The 24,461-nt window shown below is 41.0% G+C and overlaps 1 protein-coding gene across 1 annotated transcript in view; it reads left to right on the forward strand.

Moving 5' to 3' along the window:
- Window positions 1-1,235: 1,235 nt before the first annotated feature.
- Window positions 1,236-24,461, forward strand: part of ccdc88c (coiled-coil domain containing 88C) — a 38,560-nt gene continuing 15,334 nt past the window's right edge. The window contains exons 1-21 of the mRNA XM_034857651.1: window positions 1,236-1,847; window positions 3,455-3,567; window positions 6,282-6,390; window positions 14,534-14,603; window positions 15,540-15,598; window positions 16,587-16,670; window positions 17,642-17,785; window positions 18,147-18,373; window positions 19,011-19,092; window positions 19,341-19,499; window positions 19,980-20,126; window positions 20,706-20,853; window positions 20,968-21,149; window positions 21,294-21,431; window positions 21,542-21,826; window positions 21,944-22,741; window positions 22,863-22,990; window positions 23,115-23,256; window positions 23,347-23,457; window positions 23,823-23,984; window positions 24,110-24,387. Of these exons, the coding sequence (XP_034713542.1) occupies window positions 1,788-1,847; window positions 3,455-3,567; window positions 6,282-6,390; window positions 14,534-14,603; window positions 15,540-15,598; window positions 16,587-16,670; window positions 17,642-17,785; window positions 18,147-18,373; window positions 19,011-19,092; window positions 19,341-19,499; window positions 19,980-20,126; window positions 20,706-20,853; window positions 20,968-21,149; window positions 21,294-21,431; window positions 21,542-21,826; window positions 21,944-22,741; window positions 22,863-22,990; window positions 23,115-23,256; window positions 23,347-23,457; window positions 23,823-23,984; window positions 24,110-24,387 (3,626 nt within the window). The 5' untranslated portion in view covers window positions 1,236-1,787. The remainder of the gene's footprint in view (window positions 1,848-3,454; window positions 3,568-6,281; window positions 6,391-14,533; window positions 14,604-15,539; window positions 15,599-16,586; window positions 16,671-17,641; window positions 17,786-18,146; window positions 18,374-19,010; window positions 19,093-19,340; window positions 19,500-19,979; window positions 20,127-20,705; window positions 20,854-20,967; window positions 21,150-21,293; window positions 21,432-21,541; window positions 21,827-21,943; window positions 22,742-22,862; window positions 22,991-23,114; window positions 23,257-23,346; window positions 23,458-23,822; window positions 23,985-24,109; window positions 24,388-24,461) is intronic.

Here is a 24,461-nt window from a genome sequence, read left to right on the forward strand (position 1 = left end):
ATTGGGCATTTTTTAGTGGGTATATGGAAATCCTGCTTGCTACTGGTGGGGGGTGTAGTAACATAATATGAGCCACAAGGGGGCGCTGCTTTACATATTATCGTTGCCATGTGTTACCTATGAGTGTAAAAATGTCCACTGTCATGTTACAGTAGGCTATACTATCTAAGATCCACCTCTTCTGCGATAAAGCTGTCCAGAAATACTTTGCCTTACTCAAGGAAAACACCCCTGATGCATTATTTAGCAACTTTTGCGTCGGCTACGTGCGTGGCCTGGTTGTGAACGTGACGCTGGTAAACTTGCTTCTTTCCTGTCTGATCATGCGAAATCTAAGCACGCTCTCGATTTCAGCAGTTTTCCAACAACAAATAACTAGGACCGATTTCTACAGGTCTGATCCCCTCTTTACTCCCCCATATGTAGGCTAATGCTGTCAGTCAGCATCAAAATATCTCACTCCACTTTCCCATTAAAGTCCTCTGAGGAGGGCCAGAGGATCATGTCTACTAAACGTTTTACTTTACAGGGTTATTTGTGGCCTAAAAAAAAGTATAATTGTCACATAATAATCAGATGTTATGAGTTAATGCTCCTTTTTATTGGGTATTTGTGTCCTTTTGATCTGATTTTTGGTTTACTTTTCAACCTGTTTGGGGTCAGAGATTATCGGGGCAGAGCAAGAGGTTAATCTCAATCTTTGTCCGTGTTAGCTTTTAATGGAAATACCCCTTTAAAAGTTCCCTGCAGGTGGTCTGTCTATGTGGGATAAGTGAGTTGGTTTGGTTAACTGTTCGGAGTACAAATATTTTTATTTTATAATTCTCTCTCTCTCTCTCGCTCTCTCTCGCTCTCTCTCGCTCTCTCTCGCTCTCTCTCTCTCTCTCTCTCGCTCTCTCTCTCTCTCATTTTTGTGTTATCAAATAAAGGAAATACGGGGGCCTTAAATTCTTTGGCTTTCTGCTTTAGGAAACTTGTTTTACGAAGACTATTAAATAAAATTAAAAAACAACAACAACAAAAACAAAAAAACACTCATTTAGAAGTACAAAGTGGCGCTAACTATCTTGTTCCGTCTGAAGTCTTTGGCTGGTGGCAGCCGGCAGTGACGTCAGACTGAAAGAAAACTGCCAAATAACTGCACTGTAATTGGCCGATTTATCGCAAAGGGCGGCCCCCGCGCTTCTAGCAGTAGCGGATTGGTCGGTACGCCTGTCACTCAATCCTCCCCTGCCTCTGGTCGCACACAGTCAGGTTGATGAGAGAAGGGGAGCAGAGAGGTAGAGAGATGTAACAAATAACGGAAACAACTTTTTAACGTTCACTGTTGTGCATTTTACGTTTTTTTTTACTTTGCTTACTTTTCTTTTCTTATTTCACGGCCGTGTCGCTGCTTTACGGTCAGAGTCTTGTATCCTGGCAACGCGAACAACTGCCCTGCGAAGTTGGGATCAAGTGTTACACCTTCAGCCGGAAAGTAAACTGGATATTTACCCGCTTAACTAACGGAACTGACTCTGGGATGCATGTGAGCGATTGTGGAAGTACTTCCAACAGTTTGTATTCGTATTCAATGCTTTACATTGTAAAGCCAGTGTTTAGCGAAACGGGACAGCGCGAGACAATAGTGGTGTGAGCTCGCGAAGGGGGGTCGATGCCTCGCGGGGGCTTTGTTCTGTCCTGTGTGGTGACCCCACCGCGAGCCTGCTGCTGATATCGACTTATTGACGGTGGATTTATGCGTGGTTGGTGATTAATAAACGGATTCGGAAGCCTCTGGAACAACCATGGACGTGACTCTGTCCGAGTTACTGGCCACGTTCATGGAGTCACCGCTGGTGGTGTGGGTGAGTGGGAACAGCACGCGCACACGGTTGTGCGACTGTGTACACGAGTTGCTGACCTCTGCCTCTGTTTTACTTTCTCTTTTCTGTTTCTTTCCCTCACTTCTGTGCATTTTTTTACAACAACTACCTGCCTAACCAGTAAAAAAAAAACAACTTTAACCTCCAATGTAACGTTACCACTCTGCAGCAGTTTGCTCTCTTTTACTAGCGACCCTTTGGTTTTCCAGTATGAAAACCTCAGATTATTTGATCCATTGATACATTGAGATATCGAATAGTGCCTCCGGAACTTTCCAAGTGAAGATCTTATACTCACTGTCAAACAGAAATATACTTTAATACACTCTTCTGCTTCACTGCACTTCTTAACTTACTGCAGTTTCTTTACATATTCGTCGACGTTTGCCGTTAAATTAAAAAATGCTGACCCAAAACTGTTCTCACTTATATTGAAATATTCTCACTTTCTGAATCATTTTAGCTGTCTTGCATGTCCAAGGGGCGAATGTGTTAAAACATAACATTAAAAGAAAGCAAAAAGTACCATTAGACATATTCATTACCTAGTGCTATAGATTCTAGTGTCCAGAGTTTACTTAGGACCCAGTTTAATCTTCCAGCTGGCCAACATGGGGCACCCTCCCAGAGTATGACGTCCCACAGAGCAGTCAACAGGTTGTCTAACCTATGGTATGCTACTTCCTGTTTCTCTGTAACTCCATCATCATGTTGACCTGACCGCTTGACCAACAACTGTTTTTCCCCACCTTTGTTGGACTCAGACAAACACAATTAACACAATTATCACAGCCACACGTAGAAAACCAACACATGGAAAGGGACTAGGTGCTACATGTTTCTCATTCTGTTTTTTTTCTTTATTAGCACATCCAACATTAAAGAAATGGGGGTTTTGGACCAGAAGGTTTGCCAATGCAATCTCTGTGTTTAAGGGCATGTCTGAGTGAGGGAAGAATTGAAAGAGTAGCACTTTCTCCAGTGGCCAGCAGCAGATCAGACTGAGGTTGTACTGGACACCTTCCAGCTGTGTCACTGTGTGAGCATGAGCAGGGCGTTCCTCAAAGAGAGAATGATAAAAATGGGCTGTCTGTGGCATTTTAATTCCAGTATATCTTATAACATTGCTGACATGCCCAGATATCCTGTCTTGTTCCTGCTGTCGATACTGGCCACGAAGAGATGCCCTCCAAACACAATATCAATGTAAATGATGGGCGGGGAGATCAAATCCACAGACCCTGTTTCGTGCAAAGATGCATGTTCAGCTGAAGCTAGTATGAAGCTTCAGCTGCACTCTTTTCTATGATCCTCCTTGTGTTACTATCCCTCTGTTGCGGCTTAGCGAGGAAGTGATGTATGGCTGTCCTCGTCTAAAAAAAAACTAACACCCCCTAAAAGGCTGTCCATGAACGGACCGTCCCTTTTGAAGGAGACCCAGTTGATTTAACATGATTTAAAAATCTTGATTGCAAATTCAACAGGATGTCAGCCACCATATTGAGTTGAAAGGAAAACCAATCAAGTGTGTAGAGTGTTCAGTTTCTATTTCATGGTGCGATGTAGTTGACCTCTCATTTTGTCTCTAGGTGCGGACATTGGGTCCTTTGGGGTCATGTGACGAAGCCGGCTCGGAGGAGCGGGTCAACATGTTCATGGAGCTGGTGAATGGCGTCTTTCTGCACAAGATCATGACACACATGTAGGTGACACCACACAGAGTGAGAGTTTAATGTTCTGTTGCACGAGTCAGTGGAAAAAAGTTCTTTGGTGTGTAATTTTGCATCTCTGGACTGGGTACATGAACGGTAAGTAAGCTAATCCAGCGTTTCCTGTGTGTGTCTGTGTAAGTGTGTTTGTGCGACCACATCCTGACTCGCTGCTTTCAGGTTGTAAACGTCACAGCCAGATGTGCTGAAATCTGCTTTAAGAGATACAGCAGAGGGCAAACGTTTGATCATTAACAGTCCCTTTCAGAACTGAGCTGCTGTCAGTTTGTACTCTGACTCAGGTATTACACAGCTGCAGCCAGAGTCCGACTCAGAGGGCTACAGTGACATTATTTAAACGATCATCAATGCATCTAGATTCATCAAAGTGGTTTATTCCAATTGAAGATTTATTTCTTCTCACTGTGTGTCTTCTTGCTACTTTAAAAACAGCTTATTTGTAATATCTTTAATAAAATAAATTTGCATCCATTACCTTGACACAACTAACATGTGTAAAAGGGCTGTAAAAGAAAATCTATAACATTTTAATTATTTTAAGACAGTTACTCATTGGCCATACTTCTTCCTGTAAGAGTTACTCAGTTACTGGCTTATTGTCAATAAATAAGGGTGAATATTCAAACAGAGAAACAAATTTTGAAGGGAGAGTCAATGCATTAATGCAATGCATCTAAATCATGTTTTCCCCTTAACAGACTCTTTACTCAACAGATTGGGTTTATGCATGTTTACCAACAATATATCCAGATATAGTCAACCAAAAGGCGTCAATGCACAGAGACAATCAGTCACCGCAATGAAGGTGATGCAACACTTACCTGCAGGAGTAAGATAGTACTTAAATACTATGAGTATGCTGTGACAGTATCCGGTTTTGTAAGTATGACAGTTTTTATGCAAACAAATCATGCAAAACTCATGTTGATTAAAGAACATAGTACCCGGTGTGACCATGTGGCTCATTAATAAACTGGGGAATGAAATATATCAGCCATTGGACACACACACACACACACTGCTTGTTAGTAGGATGCATTTATTGTTGGTTTTGGTCTTTTCATAGGATTACTTGACAAAAAAAGATATAGAATATTGTCAGGCTTGTTTTTTTAATTCTTTCTGGTTTGGATAGACATCACTAACGCTGTCCACAACCATAATACTGAAATATAAATACTCTAAATCTTCTCCCACCCAGACGGCCACAATCAGACCACATGTCATTTGTTAGTTATTGTCTCCAGAAACAATGATAATCACGCTATTGTTCTTCACACACTGAATGTAGGCTAGGCTAGCAAAGAGGGGAGGGGGGTGCGGGGGTTATGGGAAAGTGGGTTACAGGGGAGGAGGCTTGAGGAATATAAAGGGAAAGCCACTCAGAGATCAGCCAGTCAGAGAACCAGTCATCTGTTCCATCGGTCAGTCTCTAAACCTATTGTCTCAAACCGTTTAACTGAGCCGGGGCGGACGTCTGCAGTTATATTACAATTTAATGCTGCTGTCTTTAATTGACTGATGGGTTGACTGACTGGTTGACTAGGAATAAAACTAGAAAAGGAAATATTTGCTGAACTAAATTTAGCATGCGTGTTGTCTTTAATTAGCTGTTGTTGAAACATTAGAAAAACTTAGGAGTTAAAATGGTGTAAGTGATGAATTGAGTTAGAAGTGTCAATGGAAGTGTAATTCATGAAAGAAATTGGTGCAACTTAAGGTGTCTATGCAGGGAAAAAATATGTAATTTAAAGTCTCGGCTGAGGTGGAAGCACCACAAGCAGTTAGGAGTACATTGTGAATGATAATGTATGAATTAAATAAAACTGTGAATGTTTAAAAAGCAGAGGATACAAAGCTCAAGGGTTGTAATCCCCAGGGAGCCGACTATCCAACAATTTGGCAATTCATGCATGTGGTGTGTTGTCAAGTTTTCAGTGAGGTCATATAAAGTTGGAGATTGTGACCTGTAAACTATTTGTATGATTTTTTTTGTAACTGTTGTTAAAGATATTCTGATACATTAATCCATTTCAATTATAAAAGCCAATCCGTTTTTTGTCAAAATGGCTAGATGGACAGATGTTTTCATGTAAAACATGTCTTCCGGTTATAAGTTACATCAAATGTTTCTAAAAATAGATTTATATACCTCAACAGAGCATCAGCATGTACTCATGCCAATAATTATTTATTTTTAGGCCTTTATTGACAGGACAGATGAAGAAATGGAAGGGGGGAGAAAGAGGGGGAATGACATGCAGCAAAGGGCTACAGGTCTAAGTCGAACCCGGGCCCGCTACGACAAGCAGTAATCCTCTATATATGGGCGCCTGCTCTACCAACTGAACTATTTGGGCGCCATCAACAATGAATTAAGTTAAAGAAAATCCAGTTCATCCAAATGCTCGCAGTTAGAATGGTTTCACCATCAAACAGACGGACGTCATGACAGTCGCTGTAGGTCAGCCAGGAACCATCGCACCCCCCCGTTCACATGCAGATCAGTCTGGCGCGGGCTGGGATGTGTATTGTTGTGACCATTAATCGTTCTCCAACACAAAAGTTACCCTGCACTTGGGATATGTGTGTCTCTGTGTGTGTGTAATATGACCTTTGTCTTAAGTGGAAATACTGTAAGTAACGTCAGTCTAAGTGCTCCTGTGGTTTGTGTGTGTCTCCATAGTGACCCCAGCCCAACCCATCAGAGGCTGAACAAGAATGTGAACAATGATGTGTCGCTTCGCCTTCACAACCTGTCTGTTCTCACCAGACACATCAGGACGTACTACCAGGTACACACACACACACACGATAGGAAACGTTCATGGGTCAAACTGCACCGGGGTCGACAAGCAGGATTCCAGTTAACTTTAATTTTTAATAAATCTTAACCAATTAGTATATATATTACATCTGCTAGTCAATTGCTCCATATTTTGTTATGTAAATGTAGATTTTTTACCAATATTACTGAACTATGCCTTGGTTTGAGTCTCTTAAATTAAGGCGATTAATGCACGGTTGTGCAGCGGTGTGCAAATGTTAAATGTCCCATTTTCTCTAGTGTTCCCTGTGGTGCTAGCATTTTACTGCACGTTTTACACACTCTGTTGTGTTTTATCTTATCAAAGGTTATGTGACTGGCCTCTGCAGTGTGACGTCAGGTTGCATATATCCAAAGGTTTTGGTTTCAACTTTTTGCCTCATAGCCACTACATATTTTTCTGGTCTTTATAGAGATTTGGTTATACTGTTGCAGGCTGGTGTCGTTTTCATGTTATTCAATGAATGTATAAATGTTAACTAGCATCGCGTGAACACTTTCCATGGCCGTGCGTCGGGACACTTCCCTCTGAGACATAATATTTCCTGAAGACTCTTATGAAGAGGAGCTTTTGCCTGGATGAACAGACACTTCGTTGCCAGGTCAGAGAGCCGTGGATAGAGCTCCCGCCAGTCCAACTAGGGCTGCAGATATCGATTATTTTAGTAATCGAGTATTCGACCGATTATTCCATCGATTAATCTAGCAGTCGGATAAGAAATACTTTTTTTCATTGAAGAGCATTAATATACAATATTTTGGTTTAACATTCCTTACAATACCTCTCAAAAAGCTCAACGTATTAAGTGCATTTAAATGCCATATTACATTGTTTTTACAAAAACATTTTCTGAAATGTAAAAACAACCTCAAACTAAAGCACACATTAAACATACATAAACACTGCCTTAAGTTATGCAACTTAAATTTCAGAACTACAAGTTTCAAACTGAGCCATACCTATTTTCATTTTTATATTTGCTTACCATGTCACACAGCTCTTTTACACTTATGCTAGTAGATCATTGATCAGCTGTTTCTCCGTGAAGAGAGTGGTGCGCAACAATCAGCAGTTTTTCCGAAGGGAAAGTCATAAGTCAACCCTTTAGATCACATGGTGGTCACCACCACGTTTTCTTGTCCTTGTTTCTGGTAGTTGTTGTGTTTTGGTGTAGTTTTATTGTTCATACAACTCTGGGATTTACTCCGTCAGCTCCGCTTCTTAGAATGGATGATTAAGTTAGACTCTGTGTTTTCTGTTGAGAAGCTGAAGCATTGACGTCGTGCTATTATTGTGGTGAGATAGTTTGATTTTGCAGTGGACGTACATAGTTTTCCTTTAAATCACGTTTGAACTGATTTCAAACTTTGGACTTTCTGTTGTTTTCTCCAGCCTGTCTCTTCTCTCAGCCCCTTACACACTTTCTTAATTTTGTAACCAGTCTTCATGGCATGTGTCGCCAGCAACGTCAGCCCTGTGTGCAACAGTAATAATCCCGAGGCGTTCCCAGGCCAGGTTTGGGGATATAATCTCTCCACCTAGTCCTGGGTCTTCCCCGAGGCCTCCTCCCAGCTGGAGGATGTTAGCCACAAGGCAAATCATTTTGCTTCGAGGATTTTAAGTAATCAAATTATTGGAGTTACTCGAGGAATCGTTGCAGCGTTATTTCCAACACTCCAGTGTCCAGTGTTTTTACAACATCAACAGATGGAGCACTAAATTAGAGCGGCAACTAACAATTATTTTAATTATCTTAATTGATTAATTCATTGATAAATGAATCAGTCAATTATTTTCATGATTAATTGATTAGTTGTTTGGTCTATTACATGTCAGAAAAGGGTAAAAAAATTGTCACTTATTGCGTTACATGCTTCTTACTAGGCCTGCACGATTCGAGGAAAAATACGAATCACAATTCTCTGCCACTATTTATTTGACTATGACAAAACAAAACAAAACAAAACAAAAGCCTGCTAGCGCAAGCTTGCTACGGTTAGCCACAGTCTCATTCATTGTGTGTGTCAACAGGACATGAGTGCAGCTCAGCCAGATCAACTGCATCTGAGCACCTTATCACTGATTTTATACAAAGGACACACTGTGTGCAGACACATGCACAAAGGATTTATGTAACCATCCAAGGAGCTCAGATTAGCCATGAGGGGATGGTCACATTACATCATGGGCCTGGCATCAATACACAACATGCTCAAATTAAGGACAGTTTATAACACACATTTGTCAGTGCCAACACTCCTCTTATGAGTCATTTGTGAAAATGTCAGTCCTCTCTCAGAATCAGAATACTTTATTGATCCCCTCAGGGAAATTATTTAACTTACTACAATACTACAACATGTGGTCATGTCAATCAGTCAATCTATTTATTTTGTCACGTGAAGTCATTTAAAATACAGTTTCAGTTACAATTTCAATTACAACACAATTTGAATGTGTTTGATGGATCCTAGTGGTAGAGCTGGAATTTCCTGAGGTGAAACAGTCTCTGCCTTTCTCACCACTGAGTCTGTATAATGTGCCCGGGTCAGACCATTGGTGAGGTGGACACCAATGTCTTTGAAATTGTCCAACTTTTCAGCCAAGCACCCATTGATATTAACAGGGACGTAGTTCCTTCCCTGCTTCTTCCTAAAGTCCACATTCATCTCTTTAGTCATGCTGACATTCACGAGTAGGTTGTTGTCCTGACCTCTACTTCCTTCAGGTAGACCTGTTTATTGTTGTCTGTGATCAGTATTGTAGTTTTACACACGGCTGCTCAGAAATCTAATTCTTACCTGCCGGAAGTGAATGTCCAACAGTAACTGTTAAAATCAAATTTGTTTGTACGCAAGATTTATGGAAGAGACCTCTTATCTGGTTCATTTAGACAACAAAGGCAAAGTGTCTCAGATAATACAGAATACTTCAGTATAGCATTGATCATGTGTAGCTGATGCAGGTCAGACATAACAAAGACCACTGTCAGCTGTCACGTCTGCTGTCAACTGTTGTGTGTGTACACAAGTGGGTCATTTTGGGCTGTATGGGGTTAATCTGTCCACGATGATTAAGCTCTAACCACAGTCAAATACCCTGGTTTTAACATGCAACCACACACATGCACATGGACACACACCTTAAGTCATTGAGTTATGAGCCTCAGAATGCCACTTAGTTTAATTTAGGAACAGCCACAAGAACAGAACACACACGCACACACACACAAACACACACACACACTCACCCCCATATACAGCTGTTCATAAGGGGCTAGGCGTTGGCTTTCTCTTAATTGGGTGATGTCTCAGCAGACATACAAGCGTGTCCAGTGACTCCTCCCAGTCTCCCCAGAGACAAAGCGTGTGTGTGTGTGTGTGTGTGTGTGTGTGTGTGTGTGTGTGTGTGTGTGTGTGTGTGTGTGTGTGTGTGTGTGTGTGTGTGTGTGTGTGTGTGTGTGTGTGTGTGTGTGTGTGTGTGTGTGTGTGTGTGTGTGTGTGTGTGTAAGGAGGGGGTGTCTCTTACCTCCCTTCTGTTCCCTCTCTGCTGTACAAAGCACGGTAACCTGATATCACTAGCTCTGAATACTAAGCTATTTACTCTTTTCACACACTTGCTGGGTTTTCCGTTGACTGTTTCACCCAAATGCTGGAATAAGTAACTGATTCATTGATCAACATAATAATTAATCAAACATGTAAGACAAAACAAATTTAAAAAATACCATTTGGTGGTTTCTATTGTTTAATATAATTGTAAAAGGGAAACTTTAAACCTGACCAAATCCTCAGGGACTGGAGAAGTAATTGGAGAATGTCTGGTATTTTTTATCTTGATAAATGACTTCAACAATTTAGACAATTGATTTAACTGATTTGGTTGATTGAATATTTTTTTCAGCTCCAGTTCATAGTATACCTACTTCTTCAGTTATCACTTTATATAATACTCCTTTAAATAGGATACACGTGGCAGGTTAAATTGTGCACAAAGGAATGAAGAGTAGTGTATAAATTTGGCCATATTTGTTCTGAAGTAGACTTATTTTCTCATGTCACACAAGAACACAACTCACAACATGCTAACCAGTGATATTAAGCTTAATTTTACATTAAAACGGATACAGATTTCCATGCTAGGGATTGGTGGTAAAAACTACTTATTATATTGAAACAGACATTGATAGGACCAAATGACAAAGAAAATAATTGTTGGACAGGTTATCTGTAGTTTGGTCAGATTACAGTTACAATACAAGCATCCTCTTTTGTCACCTCAAAATGAAACTTGTGTATGAGGAATTTTAATAAAACATTATTCAGTTTGAGGAATTCTTCTATGAAATAAAGTAAGAATTATCTTCAAATATTTGCTCATTGCTTCACTCCTCTGTGACCGTAAACTGAAAATCTTTAAGTTGTGGACAAACCAAGACGTTTGAGGACGTCGTCGTCTTGGGCTTTGGGAAATTTGTTTTTTTACATTATTCGTAAGAACCTTTTTTGTACTCCTTCTATCTGACCAGAGACGGTATGTAATACTGCCACAATGTCGGAGTGTGACAGCTCTCAGGCTCATGTGGAAGAGATTTCATTGTTGTGTGGAAGGCTAACGTAGGCAGAACCGTCCCCTGCTCTCTTTCTTGTGCCCCTTTCCTCTCCCTCTTTACTCCTCCTTGGTTACCGTGGGAACTGCAGAACAAAACCCGGAGCCTACATGAGATGTTTTGAACTCCATATCCTCTGGCCTACTTCGCATGCACACGCGCACACACACACACACACGCGCGCGCACTGGCCACATAGGTAGGACTCTGTGTGTGTGTGTGTGTTGATGTTGACCCTGGTCAAACTCGGGGACAGGGTTTTATTGCACCAACTAACTGCCAGCCACTGTCTGAATGATTGCTGTTTTGTGTTCTTGAGGAACGAGGTTGCACCGTGAGGTTACTAGAGAGTAGTGTTCCCTTTTGGTTTTTTTATTACGTTAATGTACTGTGTGTGTTTGTGGCCAGCCCCGATTTTTTGGCAGAGGGGAACTACTGGGGGCTCAGAGACACAGTGCCAATGTTCCCTTTATTCAGTTGAAAACAAGAAAAGAAAGAAAAGGAGTTACTAAGAACCTTCACTTGGAAATGCGCTTCTGGGTGCTTCGCAGTGTGATCCGAGTTGCCTTTCCGTTCTGTTTAGTTGTTTTCTAATTGTCTTTTTTTGGCCACACCGCAGGGCGAGGTCCAGCTCCAAAGCCATGATATTCCCAGAAAAAAACGTTTTGGCATTACAGTGCCTTCACTATGGATCAGAGCTTCTAAGGAGGAGAGGAATGGGTTTTTGGATTTTTAAAGTGGTGAAAAAGTTGTGAAACACAGAACTTAACAGCTTAGTTAGAGTCAGATCCGCTGTTAGCTGCCATCGTTTTATTGATCTCGGATTAGAAATGTGAGCCCTGTGCGTTTGTGGGCCATGGATTCAGGCCTTGTGTGTACGTGTGAGGGTCTAAATGGGTCATGTAGCAGGCTGTATTGATCCAGTTTTAAGTGTTGGATCCTGCTGGTGATTTTGCTGCAGGAGGTTATTTATAGATCATCTGAGCTATCACTAGCACGCGCACACACACACTCACACACACACTTAAATAAAACAGAGTGCATTTTGATCAGAGGGTGACATTTACCTTATTCACACTGTTAGTATTTAATATGTGTACACTGACATAGTTCTTGCAAAAATACAGCATATACAGTACATCACAATCAAACGCAACACAGGTCCAGGTGGTATTGGAGAGTGTATGTCTATCTATCCGTCTCATCTACAATATACAAAGAGCTAGTTAGCACTGACCTTAGCCATCTTTTTTTCCAAGTAGGAACATCAACCTGAACAAACCATACAGATAACTCAACAGGACTTCTCTCTCTTTTCTCCCCATTAAAGATGTGTCAGTATTAAAATGAGTTGAAAATTACCTCAGCCTGGAAGCTTACCACATCATCTTCTGTATTTGAAATACTGGTAAAAATACGCTGGTAGTATTCCCCCCACACTCAATTGCGACCAATATTCTGTCAAATCTGTCTGAAAAGTCGGATCTTAGGTAGCTTTGGGAATTGCCATGCTCTTTATTCCTTCTTCTTTGCCATTTGTAGCAGGCTCATAGTCGTGCATCGTGTTAGCTTCAGCTTCTCCACTCTCCTAGCTTCAGCTTCCCCCCCGTCCTTAGCCATCCAAAGTCTAATATTTTAGATTTCAGCCTCTTTGCAAGCATCACTTGATATTTTTTATTTTTTTTAAGAAATTATGTTACTGGATTTATTATGGTTACAAATTAGTTATTTACCAGGGTTCAAGTGACGTTCCGTGGAGGAGAGAAACACAACTGTCTAGTCATTCCTCTATGAAACAAACTTTGTGACAAAGCTTCCAGACTGACGGTGTGTTTCAGCCGAATTCCTGCTGCGCCTTAAAGACATCTGGTAGCCAGCTCGCATGTTTTATTCACTGTGTGTGTGTGTGTGGGTGTGGGTGTGTGTTTGTGTGTCAGTCAGTCAGTCAGTCAGTCAGTCAGAGAGAGACTGGTTGGGTCTCTCATTACCCGATGGTGTATAGGCCAGTGTAACAGTATCTGCAGGTATTGCACTACTTCTACACTCACTACCTCAAAGCTGTCCCTGCAGCTCAGTTCCAACCGTGGTGTAAGCCGATCTTAGCATTTATTTGCCTGGTTAGCAGATGACATTCTAGACTAGAGCTTGATATCTCACAAAGTTGTGACCGTGACCTAATGTACAGTGGCAGTCTATGAAATGTGAATGGGGTTTTCAAACTCACAACGCAATTTTGATCTTTTTGCATAGAGAGTGCAGGGGTGTTTTTAAGTGTATTATTCAGGCTCAGCTGACAGTTACATCCCTCATTCCCAAGCAGCCACAGTAACACACCTTTTCCTTTGTCAGGGGGTCATCAGCATTTTTTACATCATATTTCATTACATGTCATTTAGCTGGCGCTTTTATCCAAAGCAAATTACAATTGCTACCTACAATATGTCAGAGGCCACACGCCATCTCAATCTCAAAACAACTGGCTTTGGCAGTCAAATTACATGTTTGGATAAAGACACTGCACCTCTGTCTCCCCATATGCACTGGTTTCTGTGTATGCATTGGATTTATTAGAGTTAGTAAGATTTTAATTTGTTTCAAATTATTATTTTCTCTGCCCTTCTGGACAATGGGTGTGTTTTTGGAGACTGGAGAGGATATTCTGGAATGGAAAGCATTCCCTCCTGGTGGGCTGTTTTTTTCCTGATTCAGACACACACACACATCAACAGCAGGGTGTTTCCTGTTGGCCGCTTGCCTAGACACACACACACACACACACACACACACACACACACACACACACACACACACACACACACACACACACACACACACACACACACACAACACATAGGTGCAAAAGTCTGGTTCAGTGGCTGGACTTTGATTTGTTTCTCCTGGTATAACCAATCTTCCAACCAAGATTTTGCCCAACTAATTGTAAGCATCTTTTAGAAACTGTTGATGTCAGAGGAAATTGTTGTTCCTGATTTCGTGAAATTAAGGATGGAAATTGATAAGATTGTATAGTATTGATACCAATTAGTGTTATTGATTCTACTTATCTGCCCACATTTCTGTTGATTCCCTTAGTGATTCCTGCTTAATGTTCTGCTGAAAAAACAAGTTTATTTTTTCAATTGTAAAATGTCCCCGATCAGTACATATCTCGATCACAATTCTTTTTAAATATTGATGTGTTTATGTTAAAAAACGAATATTGGTCAATAAATCAGTATTTTTTTTAATTCCCAGATTTGGATATCAGCCTCAAAAACCCAGTGGCTTTCAGGTCTAATAATATTTCATTGTGCTTTTGCAACAAGGACCCAACTTAATGCTTTAGTTGTCTGCCTGTTGGCTTCTGATGGACAGTTTCTGGTGCTCCTGCGGTGCTTGTTGTCAGTAATACCGTTTTGTGGATGGTTATCATTATGACCATAAAATTGAAAATGTCTTCTTTTTCTCCGTGTCCCACCAACCTCATCGTCTCTACAACAGGAGAACTTACAGCAATTAATAGTCATGCCCCTTCCTAACATCCTCTGCATCGCCAAGGATCCAATATCAGGTAAGACATATCATAAACCCTTACACGAATGAAGTGCTACATATTTTCACTTCCTCGTGTCTGTGCTTTAATATATCTTCCTATGCAACTTTTTACTTTACTAAAAAGAGGTTTTAACTACTCACTGTTGGTTTTTCAGGTTGCCGTCCATCTCTCCAGTCAGAAATAGTCGAGGGAGGAGAGTAAAGATGGAAAGCTCTTAAAGCTTAGTTCCATATAAATGCACGTATAATTAGTGGTTTTGTTAGTGAAAAACAATATTGAGCTTGTAGTTGAAATAGGAGCCTCGTATAAGATTGACATTTTCTCCTGTTTGCATTTTGAGATTGATTCTTATTTTTTTTTTTTACAAAACAATGATCTCAATGCTTGCGTTCCTGTGTAGAGCCCCTGCTGATACTTCGACCAGTCTCATGTTGTGTCGAGCCTTCTTATTGTTCAAAAAATAGCTATTTTGATGCTTTAATAGAAGTGCCTATAGCTCTCCCACTAAAAGGCCATTTGACCAAAAAACGATAGTACGGTAAATCTTAAAAATAGCGCTTCCGTCCTAATTATGCTTTTAAACTAAAGTTTGACCTTTGAATTTTGGCAAGAGTTATGCTTTAAATTCTGATTAAAGTAAATATAAATGGAGAGTTGGTAGTAGTCCGCAGTGAAAAGTTAGCTGTAGCATTATATACTGTAATACTGCCTGATGAATGGAACGGTCTCAATCACCGATAACCTGTAGATTATTTCTTCAAACATCATATTCAAAGACCTGCTGTGGGACTTTTGTTCTACATTTTTTCTTGAAGTGACTTTTTATTTTCACTTTTATTTGGCAGTATCGTAGTTTATTGAATTTGAAGTGCTCTGTACTCTTCTCCAAAAAGGGTTCAATCTTAGCATGTGTCTGATATACTGGACGTCTCTGTGTTTTGTTTCCTCCAGCTAAGAGCATGGAAGAGCTGAAAAGACTTTTGTTGCTGATACTAGGCTGTGCTGTCCAGGTAACACGCACATGCTCACACACACATACACACATGCCCAAACACAGCAGCTTACTGTACCACCCAGTCTCACAGCAGGAAGAGTATTTGTGTCTATTTAGTTTTGCATGTCTGAGCACAGCCGTTTGGTGTGTCTGCTGATAAGGTGCAGAGTGGGACTGCATGATCAAAATGCACGTGGAGTTTCATTTACTGTTTATATACAGTGGTGTGTGTTTGTGTGTGTGTATATATATAGTATAAGTACATGTAAGTTGTATTTGTAAGTAATATTTGAATACTTTAAGTTAACACGTTAATTTTGTAAATCTATTCATTTTAAATTAATTTCATTCACAAATCAGCCGGATATGGCGAGTGAAGAGTTATTTGGCTTACCTGTAATTAAAGAGGAGGGGCCAGTCATGTGGGAGGTTGGGCGCGGGTGGTTTCTCTGTTTGTGTGTTAGTGCGTTCAGCTTTTGTTGTCTCTCATTTTCACCTCTCCCATGGCTCTGAACCCACAAAAGTTTTTATTTTTTTCCTTTTTCCTTCTGCATGTGGCTGTTCAGTTTCTTCCTTTATCACTCCCTTCTTCCTACTTTCCCTCCTTTTGTCTCCCACCCAACCTGTACTGGTTCTACTGGTTACAGGAAAGATGCCACGAGGGAGCGCTGAATGGAAATACAGATGGAGGATGGGGGTGGATAAAGCTGAAAGAAAGCGTTGTTGATATTGTACAAATTAACACTATTATACCTCAGCAGTGGCAACGTAGAAAAACAAACAACCCCAATTTTATTAAAATCTGTTGTGCTACCTTAATTTCCTGCTGTGTGTGTGTGTGTGTCACCATGGTGTGAGCTGATTATACAACATAGTGGATTTTTTAAATGATTTAAGCTGAACTGTGTGTGTGTGTGTGTGTGTGTGTGTGTGTGTGTGTGTGTGTGTGTGTGTGTGTGTGTGTGTGTGTGTGTGTGTGTGTGTGTGTGTGTGTGTGTTGTCAGTGTGAACGTAAGGAAGAGATGATAGAGAAGATCAAGCTGCTGGACATTGAGACCCAAGCCGCCATCGTCTCCCACATCCAGGAGGTCAGTAGAGCACAATGCTACCCTATAATAGAAACCTACCAGTGATACATGTAGATCACTATTTCAGATACTTGTTGTGGAGTTTTCCCAACTTTACTGAAATCATCACTGAACATAAATTATAAAGACTAGCAGGACAGTGACGGTCTTGGGTTTGGTCAGTTGGGATAAAAACGATAAACTTGTCATTATGTGATCTAAATACAGTACATACAGAATTTGATGTGAAATGTCCTCTTTGGGCTTTTTCTGGCTGTTCATAGACTCCAGTGTTAGTCTTCAGACTCCAGCAGTAATCAGTTTAAAGACTATCCATTTTGATATGAATATGATTTTTAGACAGCTTGTTTATTTACTTCAGTCCAGCCATATCAGGTCAGCCCTTTACTTCTGGGACTTTACAGTATCTGCTTGATAAATGTGATGATGAATTCATGTTAATGACTTTACCATCCTAGTAAAGGTCTCCAGCCCCACGGACACTTTGAAGAGTTTGTCATTACTTGCTTTATGGACAAGCATTGTTCCAACTCACAGAACAGTGAAGTTTTAAATTCCTTTCTTAAATACCCTGAGATTTCCAAATGTTTCAGACAAATCAAGCTGGAATGACTGTAAAATGTTACCTTAAATCAAACAGTGCAGCTGTGAAAGTGACATAATGTGTTGTTAGTATTTATCTTTTTATTTGTGCATATAAAATAAAGACATACAATAACAGGTGGAATGAAACAAACTGAGAACCCACCCAACTCTAGGAACCCACCTAATATTCAAATTAAAGACAACTGTACATGCTTGCAATTTACATACGAACATGCATACTCTTACCAAAAAAGAATAAAGTGCTAGACTGAGCACTGAATATTCAGTATGTGCAAGGAGGAACTCACTGTATACTAAACTGTTGCATACAGCCTAACTTGTGCCAGATTTTGCAACATTATATATTGTTTGTGTGTCTGTTGCAGGTGACCCATAACCAGCTGAATGTTCTTGACCTATCCTGGCTGGAGGAAGGATCAGAGCTCGCACACGAAGAGCTAGAACCTGTGTCCCGCAACATGGCTGCATCGCTACAGCAACTGATTGACCAGAGAGACAGAGCCAGTGAGGTAATAATAGAAATAACAAAACAACCACTGCCAGGCTGATATTTGTATTGTGTTAATAATATCAGAACATAAGATATAAGCATATAACATATAAGAAGATAAGACTATTCATTACACTCTATTCAAAATCAAAGACCAGTTGGATATGATCCAGTAAGTTTGGTTACATATTCAGTTGGATTATTGTGATTAAAGTCCAATTTGTAGTGTTAAATGATGCAATGCTGTTGTAGAGGTTTTTTCATACATGCATTTATGTAGCAAAAATTTAAAGAAGAAAGTTGGCAGTCTGTCCATATTATTTCAATGAGAAAACAAGAATTAAATGGGAAATTATCAACAACACACTTCTGCCCTTCAGGTGATTGTGAATCTGACCCAGGAGAGGGACTACCTGTCTAGTAAACAGCCCCAGGAAGGGTTCAGGAACCTGGGCATGAGCAGCCCAGAGCGTGGGCAGAGTTCTGGAGGCATGGGATTGAATAATGGTGGATCGGGTGTGTCTGAGCTGACCAAAGAAGAGAAGCAGCATCTGTCTGTGGAGCTCGCTGACACCAAAGCCAAGCTCCGAAGATACAGACAAGAACTGTAAGTCTTTTGTAAATTATCCGAAACCTGGGTGTCCAAGAACGTAAACACAACTTATCAAATTATTTCAAGCTGCTCTAATGTTTTGTTCACATTGGATCATATGTCATGTATCATATGTCACTAATAATGTGAAAGGTGTCTCTCATAGCGACGACAAACAGAAACCGATCTTTCCATGGGGCTAAAAGCCGAACTGTGTTGATATAAGCAGCAGCTGGAATTCATTACATATCCAACATAGCTTATTATGCTATCCAGTTCTGATATATAATCATATGTGGATCCAACAATTTGTAGATAAACTATAAACTCCCACTCCCGCTGAATATACTGTCTGCTAGCTATATTAGAGACCTAACAGTAAGTCTGTTAGTTTCTACAGTATCATTACTGTAAGTTACAAGATGGATTGTAATAAAGGTGTGTGTGTGTGTGTGTGTGTGTGTGTGTGTGTGTGTGTGTGTGTGTGTGTGTGTGTGTGTGTGTGTGTGTGTGTGTGTGTGTGTGTGTGTGTGTGTGTGTGTGTGTGTGTGTGTGTGTGTGTGTGTGTGTGTGTGTGTGTGTGTGTGTGTGTGTGTGTGTGTGTGTGTGTGTGTGTGTGTGTGTGTGTGTGTGTGTGTGTGTGTGTGTCCAGGGAGGAGAAGACAGAGCAGCTGATGGATTCAAAACATGAAGTGGAGCGACTGGATCAGGAGTTACAGCGACAGAAACAAGAGGTCAGGATCCATTTATAAGGACAATTGTGAAAACTCCCAGAAGAAAAGCAGTTTGCTACACAGTTTACTTCACAATTTGTCTTTCAATAATTACCTAAAATAGACCTATATGGACTTTTCTGTGTGTTTTCCTGGTCTGAACCATCTTTCTGTCATGTTCTGTATTATGTTCTAATTGTAATGTGATTAAAGGTTATTATTTGAACAAATCAAGTTAATGGAAAATTGTGTTTGCATGTGTGGTTCAGAACCAGTCACTATCTTGTGAGGCTCGTTCTGTCAGAGTGTACCGGGACGAGGTAGACTCGCTGAGGGAAAAAGCAGCCCGGGTCGACCGACTGGAGGCCGAACTGACCAGATGTAAAGAGAAACTCAATGATGTTCACTTCTACAAGACCAGAATGGAGGTATAAACACATGCTTCACACACTACACATCAATACACTATAATATTCTTCAGTCTTCTAGGAGATATATTTATTTTCATGTTAAGTGCTTTTCATAGTTTATTATAAGTATATTTTTTATACACCGACACATTATGTCCCACTGTTGGGTATCATGTTTTATAGTGATCATTTTATTGCTGGGAGGGATGACCAAAAATTTGTATTTTTAAGTTTCTGATTGTTTCAGGGTATATTACGGTATTTTCTTTCTTTTGCTTGACTGGGTGTTTTATATAGGTTTATAATGGCTTATTTTACTGTCAGTATTCATCACTCTCAGAATATGAAAAGAAACGTTTCAATGTCATCATGTTTACTAAAAGTTTTGATTACTAAAGGATTTTCTTGGCTTAACAACGTTATATAATAATGTTATATGAAGGAGAATGGATTAAACTGAATCTAAACTAGTTTTATTTTGTCCTTTGGTTCATTCAGGAGCTTCGCGAGGACAACCTAACTCTCCTGGAGACAAAAGTACTGTTGGAGGAGCAGGTCTCAGCCTCCAGGGGGCGCTGTGATAAACTACATACGTTGGAGAAAGACAACCTGTTACTTCGAGCCAAAATACACGACCTGGAAATGGTATTACACTATGTAGTTATCAACAATGTCATCTATCTGCTATTTTGAAGTTTTTGTTGTTGTTGTTGGCATGAACATATTTAGAAGTTTTATCAAATCTATGGTTGTATTATATGGTATGGTTGTATTATACTAGGCTGTATAACTCATACATTTCTACATTACTGTACCCAAATATCAGAACAAAGTAACATGAATTATGAATGAGGGCTTACTGTTTGTGCCAAAGGTTTAGGTTTATGTCTTTTAAAGACCTCACATTATGCTCATTTTCAGGTTCCTAATTGTATTTTGAGGTTGTACCAGAGTAGGTTTACATGGTTTCATTTTAAAAAAAAAAACATATTTTTGCTGAACCGCACATTGCTGCAGATGCTGTTTTCACCCTGTGTGTTTGGGTCTCTATTTTAGTTACAGAGTGAGACATCTCACTTCTATACCATCTTTTGTACTTGTACTCCTTGCATGTCAGTACAAAATATCGCTTATTTAAAGTGTGTGTGTGTGTGTGTGTGTGTGTGTGTGTGTGTGTGTGTGTGTGTGTGTGTGTGTGTGTGTGTGTGTGTGTGTGTGTTGCAGGAGAGGGACAATGAACGTCGGAGGTTGGAGGAGCTAGTGGAGGAGAACATGCTGCTGGAGATTGGACAGAAACAGAGTATGAACGAGTCCGCTCATCTAGGCTGGGAGCTGGAACAGCTGACCAAGAACAATGACACTAACACGGAGAGTAAGACATGCACTTTTTCTTCTTTTCTCCGGTAAACCTTGTTTGTTATTTGTGTGTCCACTCCTGAAATGTTGTTCCCTTATTGTCTTTGTCCAAACCGTATTGCTGCTGCAGCTCGTAAGTCGTTGGTCCATGAGCTGAACGAGTGTGTTTCCAGTCGAGTGTTGAAGCTGGAGAAGGAGAACCGGGAGCTTCAATCCTCTATAGAGAGACTGAAAGAGGAGAACCACCTCCTGCAGGAGCAGCAGCTCCACACCCAGGAGCTAGACAGGGAGAACCAAGGCCTCAACAAGAAGGTAGGAGGCTTGAATATACCTGTATGTGTATACTGTGTGTATGTCTTTAGAGGGAACAGGGTCAACAGATATTTTTTTCTATTGCTGTTGTTCATTTGTGTGTTACTAATAATTAACAGTATATTTATCTTGTCTGTTTGTTAGTTGGACCGTCTACAGGGTTTATTGGACCAGGAGAGACTGACCAATCAGGACATGGAGTCTCTAGGAGAGGAAATATTGAAGGAAAAACAGAGTCTGGAGAGAGATCTGCACAATCTGAGGGCGGAGAAAGACAGACAGGTAGTTAACACAAACACACACACTCGGGTAAGACATTGTTAATGTTCATTATAAGAGACCACAATTTATCCTTTTGTTCACACCGTATTCCACTCTTCTTATCCAATCAGATCTTAGAGTTGGAGAGTGAGAAGCAGCACCTCGCTGATGCCGTGGCGTCCCTTCAGGAGCGTGCTCAGTCAAACAGTGAGGCGAGGGTCCGCGAGGTGGAAACAGAGAACCGCCTACTGCACCAGAACATCACTGACACCAGCTCTCGACTGGCCAGATTAGAAACCCAACTCAAACTAGCCAGCGAGGAGGCAGAGAGGCTGAGAGAGAGGGCAGGGAGGTGTGAGGAGGTGGAGCGAGAGGTGGCGAGGCTGGAGAGGAGCAGAGACGCTCTGAACAGAGAGGTAATAATAACAACATATTTTATATACAGTACATGTTATTTATAATGTTTTCTTTATAGCAAACTGAATTGATACAAACAATACCCTATTTGAAATACTTCTCTATTTTGCTTTCAGGTGGCCTCTCTACGTACAAGCAGCGAGCGGTCAGAGGCTTTAGAAAAGCAGGTGTCCTCCCTGGAGCAGGAGGTGCACAGGTTGAAGCGGGAGGCGGAGGAGGCCCAGCGGGAACTGCAGCGACTGGGGAAGCAAGAGGCGGAGAACAGCATGCTGTCACAGGAGAACCTGGACCTGCGCTGTTCCTTGGAAAACATGCGCTCCTCATCCGCTCGCCTGGTCTCCCTACAGGAGGAGCATAAAGAGGCACAGAGAGAGGCACATAATCTGCAGAGGAGGCTGGAGGAGGCCAGAGAGGAGGCACAAGGAGAAAGGAAGAGGGCAGAGAGGATTGAGCTGAACGTTGCTGCTCTGAACCAGGAGAAGCATCGCTTAGAGGAGGAAATACAAAGGAGCAAAGAGGAGAGGGAGGAGGAAGAGAGAGAGAGACAGGAGACCCAGGCCCGAGAAGAGGAACTGAAAAGGGAAGTAGAAGAACTGAAGGAGGAGCGGAGAAGGAGGGAGGAAGTTGAAGAGGAGAGGCGGAAGCTCCAATTGGACTTGGAGCAGTCAGAAAAGGGCAGGAAGCAACTGGAGAAGGAGAGCTGGAGGCTTAGAACTCTGCTGGAGGGTAAAGAGACAGAGCTGGAGGAGAAAGCCCGGCAACTGGCCACGGTAGAGAAAGAGGGCACGACTCTAAGGAAGGAAGTAGATAGGCTGAAGGAGGTGTCCATCAAAGCCAGGGAGTTTGAGAGGGAGCACAAGGAGCTGCAGAAACAGGCAACTATTGACAAGAGGGCTCTGGCCACTCTGAGAGAAGTAAGAGAAAAAAAGCTTCACACAACAAGTCTGTCGAAATCATTCTTTTTGATGCATTTTGAGTGCAACTGTTGATGTGTGTGAGTTTCACAGCTGCGTGTTGTGTATCTTGTGTGTGCAGGAATTGGTGTCAGAGAAACTGAGTGTTCAGCAGCAGAGTGTTGAGTTAGAGAGACTCAATCAAGAACTTGAGAAGATCGGACTGAACAGAGAGAAACTACTACAGCAAGAGCACACACTGGAGGACAGGTAGTTCTCTCTAATGCGCTGTTATTTTGGTTACTAATCAGACTCAAATTATTTCATGTCTAGACATGAATCTCGGAAGGGTAATTTATTGACTGTTTTTTTTTTTTTTTTTTGTACATGGCAGCAGGTACAGGCTGCTGGAGTCTCGGCTTGAGGAAACTGTCCAACAGACATTGAAGATTAAAGAGGAGAAAATCTCCTGTCTAGAAAAGAAACTACAACAAAGCAACACACTCAACACTATGTTACGTGCTGAGATAGCCACTGTGAGGATATGCGTACGAATTTATTACTAAAAATCTTTCCATATTATCAGGCATTGTATTATTGAATGTTGCAACTTTTTTTTTTCCCAGGGTGAAGAAAACCAAAACTCGCAGCAGCACTCAGGAAGTGACAGGGGTCAAGGGTCAGCCACTGCTGAACTGCTACGAATCAAAGATTATCTAATTGATGTTGAAAAGAATGTAAGATTTTTCTTTTTTAATTCTTGAATAAAAACCTTACAGTATTCTATTACAGTTTCTTTTATTACCGGTTTGGTATCACATACATTTCTATTTACAACTTGTTCTGCTTTTTAGTGTTTAGCCGTATGTTATGTAGCATAATTATATTATATGCAAATGTTTAGTTTACTATAATTCAGTCCTGCATAATTCACCTTTTTTGCACAATTAATTAGTAAATAAATATATATATATTTCTTTACAACTATTGAAACATAGTTGTCACATTAATTACTTGATGTGTTTCTTTGATTCCTACCGTTTTGATGTTTGATTTTAGTAGATTAAGTTATTAATTGCTTTGGTGTCCTTGTCTTCTCTAGAATGCCTCCCTGCAGATGGAGAGCAGTCTATTGAAGGGGCAGCTCAAACAGCTGGAGAACCAGAACACATCTCTTAACAAACAGATGTTGGCGCTGCAGCAACACACCACCACCCTGCAAGAACAGAATTCAGCCTTACATACACAGACCGCAAAACTACAGGTAAACAACATCCAATTTATTCATAGTATTTTTGTAAAACTGGTCTAATAAGAGGCAGTAACATAATTTCTACGATATTTCTCAAGATAATGTTTTTTGTTGTTCTAATGGATATCATGTCTTAGGTGGAGAGCTCTACACTCTCTTCCCAGAGTGCATCTCTCATGGCCCAGAATGCTGTGCTGCAGGGCCAAGTCACTGCCTTGGAGTCGGAGGTAGAGTCGTGGCAGAGACAACGCGAGGAGGCGTGGCGAGCCAGAGAAAGCGTGCTCAGCGACCATGAACGCCTGCTGAGCGTTCACGAAAGGCAAGCGCATGAGTACGAGCAGCTGATCAGTCAGCACGCTGCACTGAAAGGCAAACAGAGGGCAGTAGAGGGTGAACACAGGACGCTGCACAGCAAGTAAGTGAAAAACATACCTTACTAACAGTATAGAGATAGAAAGTCTTTGATAATTCTTAGTTTGGAGAGTAGCT

This window comes from Etheostoma cragini, chromosome 20 (genome assembly GCF_013103735.1).
Source record: "Etheostoma cragini isolate CJK2018 chromosome 20, CSU_Ecrag_1.0, whole genome shotgun sequence".
In the NCBI taxonomy this organism is placed as follows: domain Eukaryota; kingdom Metazoa; phylum Chordata; class Actinopteri; order Perciformes; family Percidae; genus Etheostoma; species Etheostoma cragini.